Here is a 21,053-nt window from a genome sequence, read left to right on the forward strand (position 1 = left end):
TAGGAGCCAATGTTTTAATATACTTTGTGTTCAATATTTGCTTGCTCCCTGTATTTATGTAACGTTTCTTATTATAAGCATTCTGTGCATTCTATTATATCTGAGTTCTTAGTTTGCACGATTTACGTGCTGCGCTACACAAGTTATTATTAAGCGAACAAAATACATTCTATTCCTTTAAGATAAGACGCGACGGCATGTAGACAAATGGCACTACTGATATTAGTTTGTGCTAGGGTTAAGGGGCTTGAATGGATAATGCCCCTAATTCTTTTCAGGCCAGAATATAAAGCAATAATTGTTTGTTTAACGCAACTGATCAATGTTGATACATTAGGTCTGCATAGCAGTATAATGTAGGATATTGGATCATTACAGCTTTAAACAGCTTGAGATCATTTTGCATGTATTTGCTGACTGTTTAAAATTCTGAATTTTTATTGTAAAACACATTCTTACACAACACATGCTTACAAAATCACAGCATGACAAAAACATATTTAGGTACAATAATACACTAAGTTAAAAGAAAACAAAAATAATAAATATATATATTTTTTTTTTCATAAAATAAAAAGGTACATATACAATAATGCAACTAATTCAATGAAAAGAAAAACTAAAACATCACCAGTGACCTGATATTTCCCTACCTTACATTGCAGCATCATTTGATTCTTAACTTCCTAATTTTTGGTGTTGTTCAGTTTTCTTTCATATTCTATTCTATTTCTGACAAGCATTTCAGTAGTTAAATAATTGTTGCTTCAAAGTACTAAAGCATGTACATTTCGAGAGATGGTGGTTGTGAAATATTGTTGTTGAGTGACTAATACTGTATATAAAGCAATAAATAAGTAAGAGCACCAATTGGTATGAATGCAAACCCGTAGGCTGGGGTGGTAGGTACAAAATGGTGTTCAGGATCATCTGACACTCCAGCCCAGTGGTTCATAATTATTTTGCTAGTATTACCCACTTTTGAGGGTAGAAATTACAACACTGATTGGTATCAGCCTTGCAATTCCTAAATACTTAATTCATCCTTAAGTCAAACTCAACAATGATCGCCACAAGCTATTGAAAATCAGTAAGAATGTAATTTTACCGCCTGAAAATTCCATTACCTGAAAAGTGGGCCCCTAAATGAAATAACCCATTGACCCCAAATTCATCATGCGTCTCAATCAGTGCACATAATTGTGGCTCTACCAGTTTGCAAGTAACTCAAGTATGTGAATAATATCTCTTATGTCTACCACACTTTCTAAGCTGTGCTCGTTTCTCCCCCCCCACCCCCCCTCCGCAGGACCGTGTGGGACGGCCCTCTGAGACGGGCATCATCGGTATCGTGGACCCTGAGTGTCGCATGATTGGCCTGCGGCTCTACGACGGCCTCTTCAAGGTTATCCCTCTGGACCGGGACAACCGCGAGCTCAAGGCCTTCAACATCCGCCTGGAGGAGCTGCAGGTCATTGACGTGCACTTCCTCTACGGCTGTCAGGCCCCGACGGTCTGCTTCATCTACCAGGTAAAGTGATTCCTCACGGCCGTGAAGGAGCCTTAAGGCAGGAGGAATAGGGAGCGAGCTGGGTGTTGGTAGACTTGATAAGCTATATTTGGGAGTTGGTAACCCCAACCCTAGTTTTTGTTATTTTGGGCTCTGAGATGTAAAACTAAAAGTGAGTTTCAGGTGATTTTTGATGATTTTTATTCAGAGCTGCTTCATTCATTCCTTGTGCATTTCTTCACTGCGGTTCTAGGACCCACAGGGACGGCACGTTAAGACCTATGAAGTTTCCCTCAGGGAGAAGGAGTTCAACAAGGGCCCGTGGAAACAGGAGAATGTGGAGGCAGAGGCGTCCATGGTCATCCCAGGTAGAAGAGTTTTCTCTTACACATAGTCCATTGGCAAGAAACATTAATAAAAGTGCTGAAAGTGAGCCTACAATAGGAACCAGTGCCTAAAATCCACTCGGTATATAGGGTGGTTAACTTCATGAGCGGATTACTAGGAAAAATATGCCACCAGACATGGTTTAATGTAATATAATCTCCAGAAATATTCCCTTAAAAAACATGCAACTACTGTATGTATTGCGAACTTCAGTGGTTCCGAAATCTTGTGGCACATGCAGTAACATGAGAACAACTAGTGTTTTCTGATTAGTGGTTCCATGAAACAATACTTTTAATATGAATGTCTCCCATTAGTTTTTGATAATGCTTATCTTTCCGCTGTACTGTTGAGCAACTTGCAGTTGGTGTATTAAAAAATGGAATTGTGCCAAAGCCCTCACTATATTATAGTCATATATTGTGTGCTCTGTGTTTCCAACTGTATTTAACATGGTTTATATCTAATTAAGTATTGCTTCATTACTGTGTTGCTGTAATATATTTTGGGCTAGGGAATAAATGTAGTGTAGCCATGGGCCAACATACAGAATAGCATGAAACATTCTGAATATTCTTCAAAATGAAGTTCATACAGAATGCAGACAGAATAGTTCATACTATTCTGAAAGAAAAGTGTTTGTTCTTTTTTATTTGTTTATTTGTCTTTTTTAGAGAAAGTGACAATCTATCCGCAATAGCAATCAGGTGTCTCTTGTACCAACTCTATTAACTTTAAATGTACATCAGAAATAGATTTTATGACTGGAATGAGTCCAACCATTTCCTGTTCCTTTGTGTGCTTGTGTTTCAGTGCCAGAGCCATTTGGGGGTGCTATAATCATTGGACAAGAATCAATCACTTATCACAATGGGGACAAATACTTGGCCATAGCTCCTCCTACCATCAAGGTAATCACACTTGACAAAAACAATATGGCTTTGTCACTCACAGTTCTCAGTGCTTAGTGGCTGGCTGCATTGTAAGGATTTGTGCTAGGCCTTCACCTATTGTCAAGGTTAGATGTTTGAAAGCTATTGGCTGAGAGGTTTTTGGCAGAGCTTCAAAAGCGTGTGAGAAGGAGGTATCCTCCCTATGCCACTCGATCTCTCCTGTGGTTTAATGATATGTGCATTAATTCATTTAACATACATATCCAAATTACTTGGATGGAAGGTTAGAACAATGAAAGCAGTGTGTGTTTATGTGCAGGCGAGAAACGTGTGCAGGAGAGCTCCAGGAATTGAAGTTGAAAAAAGGAGAATGTTTTTTGTGTTTCTGCTGTGATAATGTTTTTCTTATCTTGGCTCTATAAAACATTGTTTTGCCAAAGTGTCAGCCAGGAACCAAATTGATGCCGTGTGTTGCAGATGCCTGTATTGGGTTGGATTACTTTTCAAACCATGTCCCTTGACAAATGGCTATCTACAGCGAGAAACATGCCCTATTCTGCAGTACAGCATATCGTATTTTCTGCTTGCTATCACTTAAACTAAACAGATACGGGAAAATCAATTTCATGTTCACATGCCCAAAACTGGCCTCTTTTTGCCAGGCCTGGTTTTGGGGAGCTCATAAAACTGATTCTAGCTCAAACTGAAGCTGAATGTTAGCTTCCACACATGTACGTGTTTAAAAAATAACAAACTTCTTTGTTTACTTATTGACCGAATGGTCAGATCGTGCCATGAAGTGTTTTCAGTCCACCATTGCAACCTATTAAAGCTATCGCCCAGTTATATGTAGACCTGCATGCTTTATCTGGATTTTATGCAAATGTACATAACTAAATGTCCAAGGTAGTAGCAAAGATATGTATTTTTTTACTTTGACGTTTCTTGTAGGTCTAACTGAATAATCACAATCGCGTTTGTAGTAGTGCTGTCACGATACTGGATTTTCTAACTTCGATACTATTCTATACCATTTTCGATTCCAGGGAAAAACTGTTTTTTTCTCAGAAAAGAACATACCCAAAGTAAATAGAGTATATCTCCAAAACTGCAAGGGCTATAATATGTCATCTTGGTGCCAATAGAAAGATTGTTGTGCAAGTTAAATATTCAATGCGGATACTACTTTGTTAAAGTGAATAAAGCTGTAACACGGCATAAGTGGAAGATACATTTCCACCTGAAATATTTATCAGTTGGTCATTATCAGTTGGTAGCACTGTAGTACTATGAGACACAAACAGGTAGATCTCTTACCATTTTGACACTTGACACCTCTTTTTAAAGTTCAGGGCAAATAGAATCGAATGACACCAAGCCAAACACTTCCAATACACATATGGCCACTAGATTGCGCTGAAGTACATGTGTTCTGATTTAAGGTAATTTACCTTTTTCTAAAGAAACCTTATTTTTGGTTACTCTGTACGTTTACATGCACAGCTTAATCAGATTACAGCCATAGTTTGACTATGCTCCCTGAATCGGACAACAGCCATTGTCCGAGTATACTTGGTGAGAAAATCGATTCATTGGCCAAAGCATTTCATACACGGTACGATGTTTGGCGCTGTACCCATTTCAACTAGTGGTAACTAGTTGAAATGGGTAAAGCCACCAGTTGACCTCTTTACGTCACTAGAAGAACAGTTCACTTCGGGTTCATGTCATTTCTCTGAAGCTCCATTGTTCAGAACTCTCGGTTGCATGGAGACTCCTCCTCCGGCGGCGGCGGAGCAGCTCCTTCGGGAGTCCGCATACGGCAACAATCCCTTTCTCCTCCATGTCATGTTTCATTCTGGACTTCAGAGAGTCAAAGCCAAAGTTAATTTCCCTCAATTCCTTCTCCATCATGGCTGAGATAACCCCCACTACGAGTCTTAACTTGTTGCTGTAGTACCAGAGAGTCTGAGAACCCGACGCAGTCTTTAAGATTCATAATATCAGAGAATATCCCCGTCAGTTCGGCCGCGGCTAAATGAATGAATAAAGATACAGTTGCACCTTTCCTGCTGTCAGCTCCCAGACCGTAGTCGAGGAGCACAGGAGAGCCTTCCCCTCCAGGGCCGATGTTCTCACGGAGGCAACACCATTCACTTTGACAGGCAGATCTACGTCTGCTTATAGATCGAAATGAAGCGGCCACCGATTATTGACAGGCTGGGTACTTTATTCGTAGTTCCACTAACTTAACAGTACACGTTTGCACAGACACAATCGGACTAGTTCATTCACTAAACTGACACGCGCATCCGCTTGCTCTCCTCGCTCGTCGAATCACTCACTGAAGTCACTCACACACACACTGCCATTCTCGCACACAAACGTACGCTACTCTCGTGACAGAAGCGTAGTGTGTACTGAATGCATGTTGATGATGATACACTTCACAGTGTGTAACTACATTGGCACGACACCGGCTTCATCCATCTTCTTTGCCACCTTTTTAAATAAATCGCCATTTCTCTTTTTGCGACGGTGACAACAACACGACTCGCCTCCTTATACTGCCGGCTCACGGCCCCGGGAAAAGCTTGAGCATGCGCAGAACGCAAAATCCGATTCCAATCGAATTGACCGTATACATGCACGTTTAATGCGCTATCAATCGAATAATCTAGGGGTCTTGATCTGACTATAGTCCTTTTTCCATCAGATTTTCAAGCGAATTAACTCTTAAAGCGAATTAATTTGTAGCGACATAAGAAGCGCCTAAACGGTTTTCCATCGACAGAATGATTATAGCGAATTAAAATTGTGTCACAATGCCCCGTGTTGAAGCGCATTTTTCTGACCCGCTAGATGATTTTCCATCAACAATGCGCATGCGCGACATTCTATATCGCTTCAGCCGTTTTCCATTACTTTTATGTCGCTAGAACTTTCCCAAAACCACCTGCAGAGCGAATTAACTTAGTGCGACAAAATCGGCGTTAGAGCGATATAACCCTTATTCCATCACATATGTCGCACTAACTTTTGATGCGCATCATTTTAAAGCGCATTATCTTTTTGATGGAAAAAGGACTAATGAGTAATTCGATCCGATTTTAGTGAGACTAAGGTGTATACATACGTTTTAATAATCCAATCATAGTCGGTCAAAGCCAATAATTCGATTTTCGAGTGATATTTAATACCATGTTTAGTTGCAAAATTTGTCCCGGACACTGGATTATCTGTTTATGGTGTATTTATGAGATCAGATTATATTTTGTGGACAAAAATCACAAAGGTTAAACTTCGTTTTTGATTGTTAAAAAAATAGGGGCAGGTCCAATTTCGTGAAAAAGATCGCTATTGCTGTGCACCGTTATGAAACCCAAAACCGTGTTCTTGCATTTGCATATGACTTTAAATGAGTATTTTGACTTTCCTTGGTCATTTTCTTCAATCCAAAGTACTCCCAAACCGCACTCCTCCATCAGTACTTCCTTTTCTAACTGAACCGGTCGCGGCGGCACTGCACTTGAGATGCTAGCTGTGTTGGCTAACATTTAGCTAACACCGTCACACAGAGCATTGTGCCGAATCACTGCCAGAGACCGCACTGCGAGTGAGTGACAGGCAGGGTGAGAAGAAAGAGAAGAGAAGAAAAAAGAGAGAAGAAAGCGTGCTGATCAATTGCAGATATCTATTTTGCGTGATTATGGGGAAGAAAAACGTTGTTCTGCAGTTTTTAAAAACACTTGAAAATATACCCTTTTATATTAACAAACCCTAAAAAATCCACTTGCCCAACCAGAAATCAATCTCAACTTGCCCAAATATTATTTTAACTGTTGGTGTCAACCCCTGGTTGGTAATTTGGAGGTGGATAAGGAGGAAACCAGCTCATTACCTGGGATGCTTAGAAGGCCGATAGCTGTGTTAGTGCGGATACACATAGACCGTCTCCCTGCAGGAGGGTCTTTTAAGATGGAAGACCCTGGGTTGGGGTTTAGCAACAATTATTTTGATAATGCACATCCCATTGGCTCAGCAAAGCAATAGATATTGGACCTGTGTGGGCTCAGGCATACCATTACACCAAAATGGTGTAAAAGTCTAAATGTTTATGGTAGTAACGGGTGTTTTCTAACGCAACTCGGCGATGACGTCACGTTGGGGAGACGTGGTGGAAGGTAGCCTCAGCTCAGTTTTGATGGTAGCCTACTAGTTCCAGTAACAACATCTTTGCCTAGTGTTGATTTCTAAGCTTTAACCCAGTGTGCGAAATAAGGGTCAATATTCAAGGGGGTCCTCCTCCCCGATTGTTGTGCAGTACTGATCTACATTTTCTCAATATGCAGTAGGCCTATAACATTACAATATTTCATGGATGCAAGCCAAGACAATAGCCTACATTACAACACACACACGCACACATTTAACAATTTTGATAATCCGTTATGCTATAGTATTCGTAAAGCAATGCAAACACGACAATAATTGGCACCAATCTGGCGCACTTAGAAAAGCAATCAACTGAATAAATGCCAGGTATAGCCTTCGGACACGCAATCAGTGCACTTGCAAATGAGTGCCTGCAGTATGACCGATCAAGGTGTGACAATAGCCTCTTACTCTAAGTTTGAATGGACCCAAAGTGTGGCAAAAAATATAACGTATTTATCTATCAAGGCATGTGTCTAGTTTTAATGTGATGTCTTTTGACATCACATACTAGACCACATACAAGGGAGACCCCTTGTATGTGGTCTTGTACTGTCCTGTGTGAGCCGAATCACCTGAATGAATTCCCGATGATTTGTGTAGTTTTGCAATAATAAAGACCTGACTAGGCTATCTATCTAGTGTGTGTGTGTGTGTGTGTGATTGCATTCTAAATTATAATTTCTTCTTTTACTTTAGCAAAGCACCATAGTGTGTCACAACCGAGTGGACCCCAACGGCTCACGCTACCTGCTGGGGGACATGGAAGGCCGGCTGTTCATGCTGCTCCTGGAGAAGGAGGAGCTGATGGACGGGGCAGTGGTCCTCAAAGACCTCCACGTGGAGCTGCTAGGAGAGGTGGGTTTCTGTCTCTGTCTCCGTGTGTGATTGCATTGGTTTTTATGTTTAAAGACGAATTACAAAAATTCAAGATAATTTACAGCACGTGATTACCATTTGATTTTTACTTTAATTCAGCCCTATACAATGCATTTCAGGTTCCTTTGGGCAGTTACCTTGCTTTTAACTGGAGCTTATTTAGTCCATAGGTTTCTTGGAATCAAATTATTGGAATTGTTGCCGCACCATTGGAATGCAGAGTTTAGTCACCCAAGACCCAGTAAAATATGTTATCATGCCGCTCTGTGGAACAAGCTTGAGGCATGAGTATTTATCAAGCTAGTAAGGTGGGCACATCGTTACAAAGGGAGATTATAAGGGAAAGTCTGTGGGGGGCGGCGAGCCGTGCACCAACCACCCCCGCAGGGCCAATCACAACGGCTCTATTTCCCTCCTCGTGAGATGAATAGGTAAAGCTGTGCACGTCATTAATAAAGGCACAGGTCGAACAATGGCCCCTTAGTGATGAATAAATCTGCTTGCTTTTACTGGCACAAAGTAAAGAATAGCCAATGTTTATTAAAATGAACAATATTGCATTTCATACTAATTAATCATTGTCCACTGATGAATGTTCTGTCACTTTACAAATTATTTATATTTTGCCAACAGACGTCCATCGCAGAGTGTCTGACTTACCTGGATAACGGAGTGGTGTTTGTTGGCTCAAGACTCGGGGACTCCCAGCTAGTGAAGGTAGGCAGTATTAAGAGGGGGCAGAAACGATTCAGGGCTAGTTCGATGGAAATGCATGATGGCCTTTCATAATGGGGGGAAAAGACACAACCCCAGCCCTGTGCTGGTACTCTAACCTTGGGCTCGTCAGAGAGATCGACTCACTGTTTCTTTGATTCTCTTGTCTAGCTGAACGTCGACAGCAACGACCAGGGTTCCTACGTGGGGGTGATGGAGACCTTCACCAACCTGGGGCCCATTGTGGACATGTGCGTTGTGGACTTGGAGCGGCAGGGCCAAGGCCAGGTATACAAAAGCTCACCAATCGAATGTCATTGTTGGCCCCGAGGAGACATCCTTAACGAAAGAACATTCTGGATACGTGCACGAGAACTCGGTGTCAGACAGGACGACAGAGGAAATCCCTTCAGCATCATCATTTTTCCCTTCATACAAGTGTCAATATTGGATGAATCCTAGTTTCATTGCCTCCTGATGGTGTTATTTGATGAAGGCATGCGCTTGCACAATTATTGTTTGTACAACCATCGTTAACCATACTTCTATATTATACTATGTCCATGCACCAAATGCCTCGTGAGACCATCCATTCACCAGGCCATTCACGTTTAGTTTCCTTGGCTGGGCAGCAATTGATTTTCAAAAATGGCCCTGACCTTTTGTTGTTTAAAAAACTTCAGCCAATCTGAGGTACGCTCGTGCTGTGTTCACTTTTGCCGAATCTATTGGCAGTAAAGCAAAAACATCTTTGAAATCAGAAGAAAAACCCATTTTCGAAATATTTTAACATTATTATTCTAGTCTATTTCAGATTCAAATAATTTTGATTGCTAAACTTAACTTGGGTGCCGTCATTGTTCTTAATTTTTTTGCCAGACTTTCTTTCTGGAAAAGGCTTTTTCAACGCAATAGAGGCCAAACTGCTCTGCAGAAAGTAAAAGAATGTGAACCCAAGAGATTAGGTTGGTCTCAAGGGGCTACACAACGCTGAAAACTGTCTGGAGTATATCAGGGATATTCTTTGAGTTGTCCGCTATGGTTAATCCAATCCCTTTTGTTAATATTGCAGAAATGTGCCTTTTTTTATTTGTTGCCTAATGATATTTTTTGGGGGAGAAATTTACAGACCAATGCAATTATATAACTATGCTTCTTCAAGAAGTAAACACCCCAAATTTATTTTTCCTAAGGCTAAACGTATTTGATTTCACCCAGTCAGGCATCTGACGAGTAAACCAGGCCGACGTCAAGTGGCGTCTAGAACAGGAGATGCCTCTTGACAGGATTCGGGATCAAGCCCCAGGGAAGCTGCTCGGCTCAGACAAGCTTGGTTCCGCCTCACTGTCTGTTGCACCCTCTGTTGTGAAGATGCTCTGCCGGCTCCACACCAATGCGCTAGTCCGACAAAATCCTGTGGAGACGCTCTGTTTGTTCTCTTCCGTCGGTGTATGTGTTTAAAACAGCACGCTGGAGTCTGCTCTAATGTACCTTAGCAGGTACATTAGACATACAGGTACATTTCTAATGTATATATGTATTTTTTTTTATACATTGGTAGTCAAGGCCGGGCCCTATTGTTGTTAAGGCGGCCGCCCTATCCATACATTGCTGGGAGAAACACTGCATAGTAAAGTCAGCCTGTAAAGGCACTGTTTTTTTCATCTGGCTTGGTGCTATAATCAAGCTATAGGTCTTCAAAAGCTGTCTTGGAGGGGCTGCAAATTTGGCGGGGGTGCCACAAAGATGTCTTAGGTTAAAGTGAGTGACTCCAAAGGTGTCTTTTTGAAAGTGGGTCTTTCTGAAGTCTGCTACGGATGCGTGTAAAAGGGATTTAATTGTAAAGTCTTAAATGTGACCATCGATCCATCCTGAGCCTTCTCTCAGGGTCCTCTCCATCTTGTCCCTCTCCCTTTTCAGTTGGTGACCTGCTCGGGTGCGTTCAAGGAGGGCTCGCTCAGAATCATCCGCAACGGGATTGGCATCCACGAACACGCCAGCATTGACCTGCCGGGAATCAAAGGTTTGCCCTTTTGGACATGTTGGGATTGGCCTGTGCAGGGAGGATGTGGCCAATCAATGCTAATTATAAAGCAAGTCAGCCAGATGGCCGAGCTGCATCGTCCCTCGCATTGTTAAGCACGATTGCGTCGAGAGTGGAAAATTGCCACAGTACGATCAGGCGTTTATTTTAAATCCCAGAAAAACACGATTTACCCTGGGAACATCACAAAATTTGTCTCCCATTACACTGTCCGAAACGGGTTGTTCTTAGGCTGGCTTCTCGCCACGGTAATTCAAAATATAAAATGAGTGACCGGTGGCCACTGGGTCTCAATAACAGGCACTTGTTAAACTTCAGCTGTTTATTGACCAGTCCTGAAAGCCTCCGCCATCCACTACCAAGGAATACTTGATGAGCAACAATTATTCACTTAATGCATCAATAGTCCCAACGAGAGGTCCATAGCCACAGCCCCTTTAAACAGCAGCCATACATCAGCCAATGACCTCCGTTCTACCTGTCTAAATCCAACAGCCTCTAATGGTGCTTATTGGAATGCATTAAAACGGGGGTCTCCAACCTTTTTAAACCCGAGAGCTACTTCAAGGGTACTGGGTCGTACGAAGGGCTACTTGACTCACAGGCCTCTTCTGCCCGTAGGGCACTGCCAGGTGGGTAGTTAGCCTGGAAGCTATTGTGACCGGTAATGGAATGTCGTTCCACATTGTGACGCTTGGCAGTTGCAACAGTCTCCCCGCAAATAAGACATACAAACTTGTCTTTCACCATAGTAAAAAATAACTCTTCCTTAAAATCATTATACCCATACCAAAATTATACCCCCATGTGTTACTTTATTTTGTGGGTAAACCCACAGCTAGCTCCAGATTTAAGTTGTGCTCGCTAGCTTGTCTCAGCAAAGAGGGTGAACGATAATGAACTGTCCAGACAAGGTTAGAGTTCGTAAAACATTTGTTTTTTAAATGTTACATTAAATATTGTCCTTGCCATAAAATCGACATCAATGCAAGGGTAATTGATTTAAAAAGAACACAATTAATATAAATATTAAAGGGACACTTTTGCATTAAGCTTTGTATCGTTAAATACCCAGTCATATTTTTTAATTCCATCATTTTCCCCTGAGATGGGAGAGATCCGTATCTACCTCTATCAATTCCTGCTTTAAATGACGTAAAATTATGATTTTTGCGTAATTTAAAGCAGAAAGTGTAAGGGGGGGGGGCTCTTAAGAACTACAAGCACATTACAGATCATTGCCCGTGGGTGCGACTTAGGGGTGTATGGTATAAACTAGGGGTGTAACGGTACACAAAAGTCACGGTTCGGTACGTACCTCGGTTTTTAAGTCACGGTACGGTACGATACGGTACGGTTAGGGGAATAAAAAAAAAAAAAAAAAAAGCAGCACTGAAAACACCAATAAACTTTGTTATGGCATTTCCGTTTCTGAATTCCCAGTGAGCTGGGTTTGTACAGCTCGCTTTTTTTTTTCACAGCAACGGTGATAGTAACACCTGGATGGCGCCTTTTCAAATGCGTGTGCATGTTAAAGTGCTGTAAGTAGACACAGGGAGCCCTATCCATAGCCGGACAGCCTGTCGGAGACCCTCTCCGTAGCTTACGTGCACATCCTATATTTTTAACTATGCGTCGAAACCATGGACCTATTGGTCGACGCAATCCGACATCCCGACTGAGAGCTGCTGATCTTATATCATATACACTGTATAAGATAGATCGGGCGGCCCGACTGAGAGCTGCTGAAAGGGATTACGGAGTCGGAGTAGCCGACTCGCCGAGCACAACAGCAGGACCGAGAAAAAAAAAAAAAATAATAGTTTCACTTCTGACACCAATGTAGTGACCTCGCCGGTGACATAATGATGTCGAGTCATTAGTAGTTGAAGGTAGTTTTAATGAACCAAAACCAGGTCACTGAAACCCGTAACGACATAACCAACGGCAGAAAACCGACCCAAAACAAACCCCGGTTACCCCGGCAACCCCCAACACGGTCTCACTCGCGTGCAGGCCCCCACCCTCCTGTTCTTCCAAAGCCCTCCCCCAGCTGACCTAATGATTAGCCCCCACGCTGATTGACAAGAAGAACATTACAATACATGCACATAGAACAACTGGCATAACGGACAACGAAATATAATGCAACACATAACACAAACTATTTAACTGTCCCAGGGTCGCTACATTACTTTGGCTAAACGGTCCGGGTGGAACTCCGACTTCAAGTTTTAAATTCCGTATTGCAAAACAAGCCTTTACATTCACCATATTAACGCTATGTACGCCACATTTACGAACCGCGGTACACCTCTGTAACCGCACCGAAGTGCCTGTACCGTGACGGTTCGGTACAAATACGTGTACCGTTACACCCCTAGTATAAACGGTATAGAGAGTACACCGGTGTGAATTTGCGCTACGGTATGGATTTTGATGTTACTGTGTGACCGTTAGTTCACACGAGCACTAAAGAAGCAATGATGTAGTACCAGAGACGCAGCCGTTTATTCATAGTATCATCCGTCGCACACAGCTTTTGGCCGCGTTCTATACGATATTCTAGAACACTCCGAAAGCTCCAGCAGGAGACCTGGAGCTTTATAGTTAAACGATATAATATATAGAAATCTATAATATCTTGCTACTATAATAGCAGGCCTGTTGCCAAAGTTACTCAAGTCGGTAGTTTACAGCCCTGAATAACATTAAAAGCTATTTAATAATTAATTTGCATTTATAGTAGGGCCCGACCGATTTATCGGCCTGCCGATTTAATCGGCCGATTATAGCCTTTTTGAAAATAATCGGCATCGGCCAAAAAGACGCAGATTACAACAGATTTTTTTTTATTTTATTTTTTTTATAAATGTTATTGCGATTAGTATCCTGCAGATTGCGCTCCTACTCGCCTTGCTAACTAACAACTTTAGCTGGAGTAAAAAAGAGGAGATTGAATTTTACCGTACAACATGAAAGCACGCTCGCTCAGGCAGCTGCGAGCTCACCTCACCAATGTACACAAGACGCGTTGTTTGAGCATGTTGTGCCTGTTTTTCTTTAGGTCCCAGGCCATGTTAATTTGTTATACTGTAGACTAACGGTGAGACCATACTGCTCAGCACGCACGTGTTAGTCACTGCTCACGAGCGCAGCACATTGGGAGTTAGTTATTTATTTTACATTTTACATTACACTAATTTTTGACTGTAAATGTATTCTAAAACACTCAAAGGTTCTGCATTCAATTCACATATTCGTCAAAAGTGTTTAAAGTATATTTAAGGTATCAAAAACTACGTTTTATAGCCTTTTTTTTTTGGGGGGGGGGGTTTTATCGGCCGATTTAAATCGTAATTGTAATTTTTCTCTGAAAATAATCGCCATCGGCACTCAAAAATCAATATCGGTCGGGCCCTAATTTATAGTATACTACACTTTCCATTGAACCATTACCCCTGTTACCATAAATTGATTTTATAATGTAATCAAATACTCACACACTAGCTGCTTTCAGACGCACGTGTAAGTCCTGATATTCTCCTGATGGGCCGTATGTGTGAACAACATTTGTACCCTGAAAATCTCCTGAATAATACTACCCCTGAGGTAGTATTTTCTCCGTAGGAAATGTAAATTATCTGTTGATGACGCTTCTGCATGTCATTGAGTGGCCCCCTAAATGATAATCAGCCTGTTGCCTTTTGTTCGCTGAATGGATAAAAAATATTTAAATCTTGGCCCTGCCCTTTAAGAGTAATTTGTGGTTGAACAAATGTTATATGTTGAAAAATTATAGGCAAAATGTTATTATATTATGCGCTCAGAAATTTGTTACATTATCTACTGTGGCTTCCACATTATTACTATGGATTTAATTACAATTAGAGGTTGAGCGAACGCTGTGTTCGCCTCTGGATGATATGAATAAACGGCCGCGTCGGGTTCTTCCGACGTTTCTGGTCCTTCCACATCAATCTGAAGTTGCGGTATATCTGGACTTCAGAGAGTGAAAGCCAACGTTTCTTCCCCCAATTCCTTCTCCACCATGGACAAGAATCAAAACACGGGTCTTATTTTGCAAATCCACACCCGCCCGTACCCGCAAATTTCATTCCGCACCCTACCAGACACGCTATAAATTCATACCGACGTCCGACCCACACCTGAAGGAAAACATTGGAATGCCGGGGAATAGCACTACCTGGTGTTTGGCGTGGTGCTTTAGATTGATGTGCAAAAAAAGCACATCATCTACTGTTTACGGTTTTAGTTGACTCCTCCACTCCTGAATAACATATCCAGCACCAGAGAACTCTCTCACATTTGCAGAAACCCGAGACCGACCCGCGCTGTTCAGGCGTCCGTCCTGACACAGTACATTATTTTTCACCCGTTTCATCCAAATGGTGCGGGTCACGCGTCGGGTATCCGACGCAGGCTTAAATTCCTAATATCATCTGGAGGCGCACACAGCTTTTGGCCGTGATATTACATATAATCTTATATTATATAGAAGCCTATATAAATATAATATTATTTACCGTAATTTTTAGACTATAAACCGCGCCTTTTTTCCCCTTTTTCGATTCTGCGTCTTATTTAGCGGTGCGGCTAATCTATGGATTTTTACAGCTAAAGGCCACTAGGGGACCTCCTAAATCTATCGATTTTACAGGTTACAGTGCACAAACCCTTACATATGGTAATTAGGGCTGGCCCGAATTATTCGAATATTCGAATACTCGTTCGGGAAATTAGTATTCGAAGCTTAAATCAGTATTCGGAGCTTCGTTTTTTTTTTCACGTATGTGACGTTACCAGAGCGAGGGAGGCAAACTAAGCGTCAGCAACATCAAGCAGAGAAGTGAGAGAGGTGGAGGAAGAATAGATATCTTGTTTCCCTTTACTTTATAACACAACATTAGAAGGATCTCGGGAGGAAATGTAATACTTAGCAAAATGCTAACCTTAGCTTAGTTGTTTGTTTACGTTTGTTGTACAGCGCCGCACCAATCAACTGTGACTGGCTTGCTGCAGAGCGTGAGCGTCTTGGGAATACCCGGTCAATATAATGGATATAATATGGACACATAAGACAATCAATATTTGGTGTTTGTTATGGATTTATTGTGCAAATTCCCTGAAAAGATGCACGTTCCAGGATGAATTGAAAAGCTCCCGTAAGGGCTGAGATGGCAGAGGACAGTTGATTTGGAACGGAACAACAGCTGTTCGTTTCACGGCGAAAAACTAAGGAACTTCAACCTACTTAGGCCTACTAATTAACGTTCAAAAGCTATTAAATCTTCAACAAAATATGCAGATACTGTCAAAATCGGTTCCAGGGAGTATATAGGGATTATTAATGTTGTTTTTGATGGTGTTTTTTTCTGGAACGAGTATTTGAATATTCGCTCTGAAAAACCAACGAGTATTCGCCTGAAAACTGGCATTCGGGCCAGCCCTAATGGTAATTAAACATTAAAACACCTGCGGCTTATAGTCCAGTGCGGCTTATATATGTACACATCATTCAATTTAGCTGCTACGGCTTATACTCCGGTGCGCCTTATAGTGCGGAAAATACGGTAGATATAGAGCTCCGGGAGTCCGCAAACGGCAACGATCACTTCTCCTCCATGCTGTAGTTCCCTCTGGACTGCAGGGAGTCAACGCTGATTGGCTTTACTCACTTTACTCACTCGGGTGCTTTTCAACAGCTTTGCTTGTCTGTCCGTTTATTTCATGCACCCTTCTCCATTCCTAAACAGGTCTGTGGCCGCTGCGCTCAGAGCCTGGCCGAGACACCGACGATATGCTGGTGCTGTCTTTCGTGGGACAGACTCGGTGAGGCCTCCTTCAGCAAAGTTTGTCAGTTAAGTGCTTGACAACCACAAATTGCTCCCATCTTATCAGTCTTCATCTTCTGCTTCCTCTTTCCACCCCCCTCTACCGCTCCTTACCACGCACACACACACGGACACACGCATACATACACACGTGCATGCACATACACATACACGCTGCAGAGTGCTGATGCTTAGCGGAGAGGAGGTGGAGGAGACAGAGCTTCCAGGCTTCGTTGACAACCAGCAGACCTTCTACTGTGGAAATGTTGCACATCAGCAGCTTATCCAGGTAGGTACACACACACGCACACACGTGCGCACACGAACAGGAACAGGCTGCCACATCCTACTGCTTATGTGTAATTAATGTGCCCACCAAGCAATTCTTGCTTCATAATGATTAATTTAACAGTTAAGAGTCCCTGTCTATTTTCCAGGCCTTTACTTTAGAATAATAATTCCACTGATGCTTTTGACCTCTCGTGCATGATTTGAAAAAACTGAAATGTCCATTTCCCTTACATTTGCTGGACTGGACATTGGACCATTTGAATGCCCTTGAAGACATTAGGGCTGTAACGATACGCGTATCAAACCGAAAATCGCGATACTCAAAGCCACGAACCTGTCTCGCGGTGTGAGAAGGCAGAAGCGCGATATGCCCTTTCTAACTCTTCGGTCAAATTGTCAGATTGAAATTTGCTAATAATTTGTCTAAATAATAGTCTGCTGACAGCGCCCCCTCCTATCGATGCCGTAAATATTTGACGAGATGCCCTCTCTGTGATCACAGCTCTCCGTGGCTACGGAGGATTGCATTTCTCCACAGCCGTCGAAGTCCTCATATGCGATATGAACGACATTTATCCAGAGTGGGCCAAGCGCGAAAAAAATTGCCTGTGTGATCCTGTCTCTATTGTTTTGTGTGATTTGACTGGCAGTTTGTCTGCTTATAGGTCGGAATGAAGCGGCCACCGATTATTGACAGGATGGGTACTTTATTCTACTGGACTCATTCGCTTCTTCACTAGACACACGCGCTACCGCTCGCTCTCCTCGCTCGTCCACTCACTCGCTGACGTCACTTACACACGCATACGCACACTGCCATTCTCCCGCACACACATATGCTACTCGTAACACTATGCCTCGTTATTGCGACGTTCATGTTTTTCCTCATCTATTGAAAGTTAGGCTATTAAACATGTTGCATTCTATACGGCCTGATTATGTCATTATTTAAGCTACATAGCCTAATAAGAAGCGCTAATAAGGATATTTGAATAAACCAACCAAACAGTTAAAGGGCCCTATTATGCCTACCAGCAAAAAGCATCCTCCAACTGCAATCTTTGGTTATTTCTTTATTAATTTAGCTATACTTTAATAGTATTCTTTCGGTTCAAATCTGTTCAGTGTTCCAAATTATTTGTTATTAAATGTTACATTAAGATAATTGGTATTTAAGTGTTGTTTAAATAAAATGCTTTTTAAATTTAAAAGAATCGTGGGATGTATCGAACCGTGGGTCAAAAATCGTGATACAAACCGAATCGTGAATTTGTGTATCGTTACAGCCCTAGAAGACATGCATTTTAACACATCAGAACAGTTTTTTACTGAAATTCAGGTCCAAATTCTATTTTGTTTGTTTGTAGGATGAATTTGAGATCAGTTAAGACCAATTTGATCCAGGTACATATTATTCTTACAAAACATGTGTGTTACATTAAAACATGTAAACATACAATAATTATTGAAATCGTTATTGGCTGATAAACATAAGAGAAAGCTTCAATATAAATAGTATAGTTAATTTCTCAGATTGACACATGGCTGTCGGATATTATTATTTTGTTGGAGGGTTTGGATGAATATTCTGAGTTCTCACAGTGCTCATATTTAAGCATTGTCAAATTCTCAAAACCTGCAGTGTGTAACTGTTTCACTGCAGCCATCACTCTTTTCAAACACATCCACCCACGTCTCAATCACACGGGAAATCTGTTCTCTAAAATGAATTTGGTCTGCAGAGAGAAATCCTTTTTTGAACAAAAGTGGTGCTTGCAGAGAGATGGTATGATGGGCCATGTTTGGACATGGTAGCATTTGTATTGTTTCCCACAGGCTAACACCAAGAACTACTACAAAGAAGCACTAGGAAAGCATTGATTGAAAACTATGATTAACCGTTCTTTTAACCTTGACTAACAAATGATAATGGGCCTAGCTGAACAAAAATAAATCAAAATCTTCTCCACTATCTCAAATAAATGCCTGTTTTATTTATTAATATTAATTTATTAATTAATAATTAGTTGCCTTAGAGTTTTGTTTGGGAGATCTGTAAGGAGACCATTGCAGTAAACAAGCCTACTATTGTACAAATCTTTGTATGTTTCTGGTGGACATGAGCCCTCCAAGTCTTGCTATGTTTTAAGGTGATAATAGGCAGAATTTGTAACTGATTTGATGTCCCTGTCGAAATGTAAATCTGAATCCATGATAACCCCTAGATTTCGGGCTTTGATTGAGGTATTCAGGGACAGTGAAGGTTTTGGGTTATTTTAAGCATTTAGATGTTGAATAAAGAGGGTCCTAAGATTGAAACTTGTGGGACTCACGTTGGTTGGTTCTGATGCAAATTTCCCAATGGAAACAAAGTATTTTCTATCTGGGAGGTATGACCTAAACCAATTTAAGACTATGCCTGAAAGCCCCACACAGTTCTCTAATCTGTCAAAGTATTGTATGTTCTACAGTCGAATGCAGCACTGAGGTCTAGTAGCATTAGTATTGAGATTTTACCAGAGTTTGTGTTAAGGCGGATGTCGTTTAAAACTTTAGATGTCATAGCAGCCAGTTGATGCAGGGAAGTGATTAAGTTGCTGAAGGACAACTTTCTCGATGATTTTACTCATGAAGGGTAGATTTGATATTGGTCTGTCAGACTAACTTTTTGCATTGGTTGCACTGGTGCGCCAATTTTTTTTTTAGGTGCACCAAGCACCTTTAACGCTATAAGGTCACCTTTTTAATGCTCTCCATAACTTTCATATAGTGTGAATGATTTTTAAACAAGAAAAATGGTGGCAGCCCGTAACCAATGTTTTCACAACCTTCTACTCGTGAAAATGTCCTGAACGGCAGTCAAACCTGTAACTTTATTTTATATATAAAAAAATATGTCGCATCACAAAATTAAACATTAAGCAAAATAAAAGGGCTTATGCCGGTAATTTACCCCTAAAACAACATTTTGCTCCACTATTTCATCATATATTTATAGCGAAAAATGTGTAACCTTAAATATTTTGTTCACACTCTGGAGCCCTGTCTGTAGTTGTTAATGATAGAGGCATCTAGGCTCTGCTGTAATAGAAAGGTGTTTAATAACTGCAGTTTTCTAGGCTTTTGGAAAATAACCTGATCGGAGAGAGTTGTTAAGTATTTGCTCTCATCCGGCCCGCCTGGGCGCACTTTTCCATTCCGGTGGAAGACGCAGAGCACACTGTGTTTGTGCAACAGCTTAAAAGAAAGGCAAAGGCCAACAAGACCATTAACGAGAAAATGAAACACTCGTAGAAGTGCTTGACGCATGCCCCCGTGATATTTTCCCCAACATGAACAGCCTCCTCACATTGCCCATGACGACAAAAACTGTAGAGACTCTTTTCAGCGTTCAATCGGATAAAAACAGGCACCAGGGCAACAATGTTGACAGATAGACTGAACTCTTTGTCCCTGCTTTCATTTGAAAGGGAATTGACTGATTCACTGGAATATCAAGAAATACTTGCTGTGTTCAGGACGAAACCCCGCTGTTTCCTGCTGTAAGCCCCACAAGCAAGTTTTAATTGAATTGTGTGCATTTGTGATTATTTATCAGTTATCTCTGAAAAAAAATTTGATCGTTTTCCTGCTGTTTTTGATTAGCAGCTGTGTCAGATTTAATGCTGCTGTTATTTCATGTCCATACAGTTCTTCTGTCATTCTGAATTTATAAAAAAAACAGTTAGAATTTTGGACAGTTCCCTGCCTGCCGTTCTGGGTAAATAAATGGAGAGAGAAACAGACCCTCCAAAGATATAATTCTGTTTCAGTCTTTTTGTGTTTTGAACGTTCAAAAGAGATAAATGAAGTGAGGCTTACTGCCAAGGTATGTCTTTGTCCGCTTCAGCTCTGAAATGAGGACAGCGACACAAGAGCCACACAGGTAGGCTACTGAGCCGCTGTCCTCAGTGCCGCAGAAAAGCGCTGAAACGGAGTTGAAGGGGAACCCAGGTTTTTTTTTTGGCTTATTTTAACTGGCCCATCCAGTTTTCTGGAGGCCCACACACAATCGAAATCCTGGCACTGCTAGTGCAGTCAAGGAATTGTGATTGATTTTTGTGTAGTTCAAATGGCAACCTAACATTATAAGATAAGAGGACACCCGAATTTCTCGAAAGTAAATTCCAGTGTCACCTTATAAAGTCATGTTCTGTTATCTTATGAGGCCTCACACAATTTGTAAAATCTGACTCCATGCGCAAATCATCCATGATTGAAAAAAA

The 21,053-nt window shown here is 41.4% G+C and overlaps 1 protein-coding gene across 1 annotated transcript in view; it reads left to right on the top strand.

Annotated features, from left to right (window-relative positions):
- ddb1 (damage-specific DNA binding protein 1) overlaps positions 1-21,053 on the top strand; it is a 49,722-nt gene that overhangs the window by 4,136 nt on the left and 24,533 nt on the right. The window contains exons 4-12 of the mRNA XM_060070553.1: positions 1,310-1,531; positions 1,764-1,878; positions 2,711-2,808; positions 7,705-7,863; positions 8,518-8,601; positions 8,770-8,886; positions 10,519-10,621; positions 16,420-16,495; positions 16,678-16,786. Of these exons, the coding sequence (XP_059926536.1) occupies positions 1,310-1,531; positions 1,764-1,878; positions 2,711-2,808; positions 7,705-7,863; positions 8,518-8,601; positions 8,770-8,886; positions 10,519-10,621; positions 16,420-16,495; positions 16,678-16,786 (1,083 nt within the window). The remainder of the gene's footprint in view (positions 1-1,309; positions 1,532-1,763; positions 1,879-2,710; positions 2,809-7,704; positions 7,864-8,517; positions 8,602-8,769; positions 8,887-10,518; positions 10,622-16,419; positions 16,496-16,677; positions 16,787-21,053) is intronic.

This window comes from Gadus macrocephalus, chromosome 14 (genome assembly GCF_031168955.1).
Source record: "Gadus macrocephalus chromosome 14, ASM3116895v1".
Classification (NCBI taxonomy): Eukaryota; Metazoa; Chordata; class Actinopteri; order Gadiformes; family Gadidae; genus Gadus; species Gadus macrocephalus.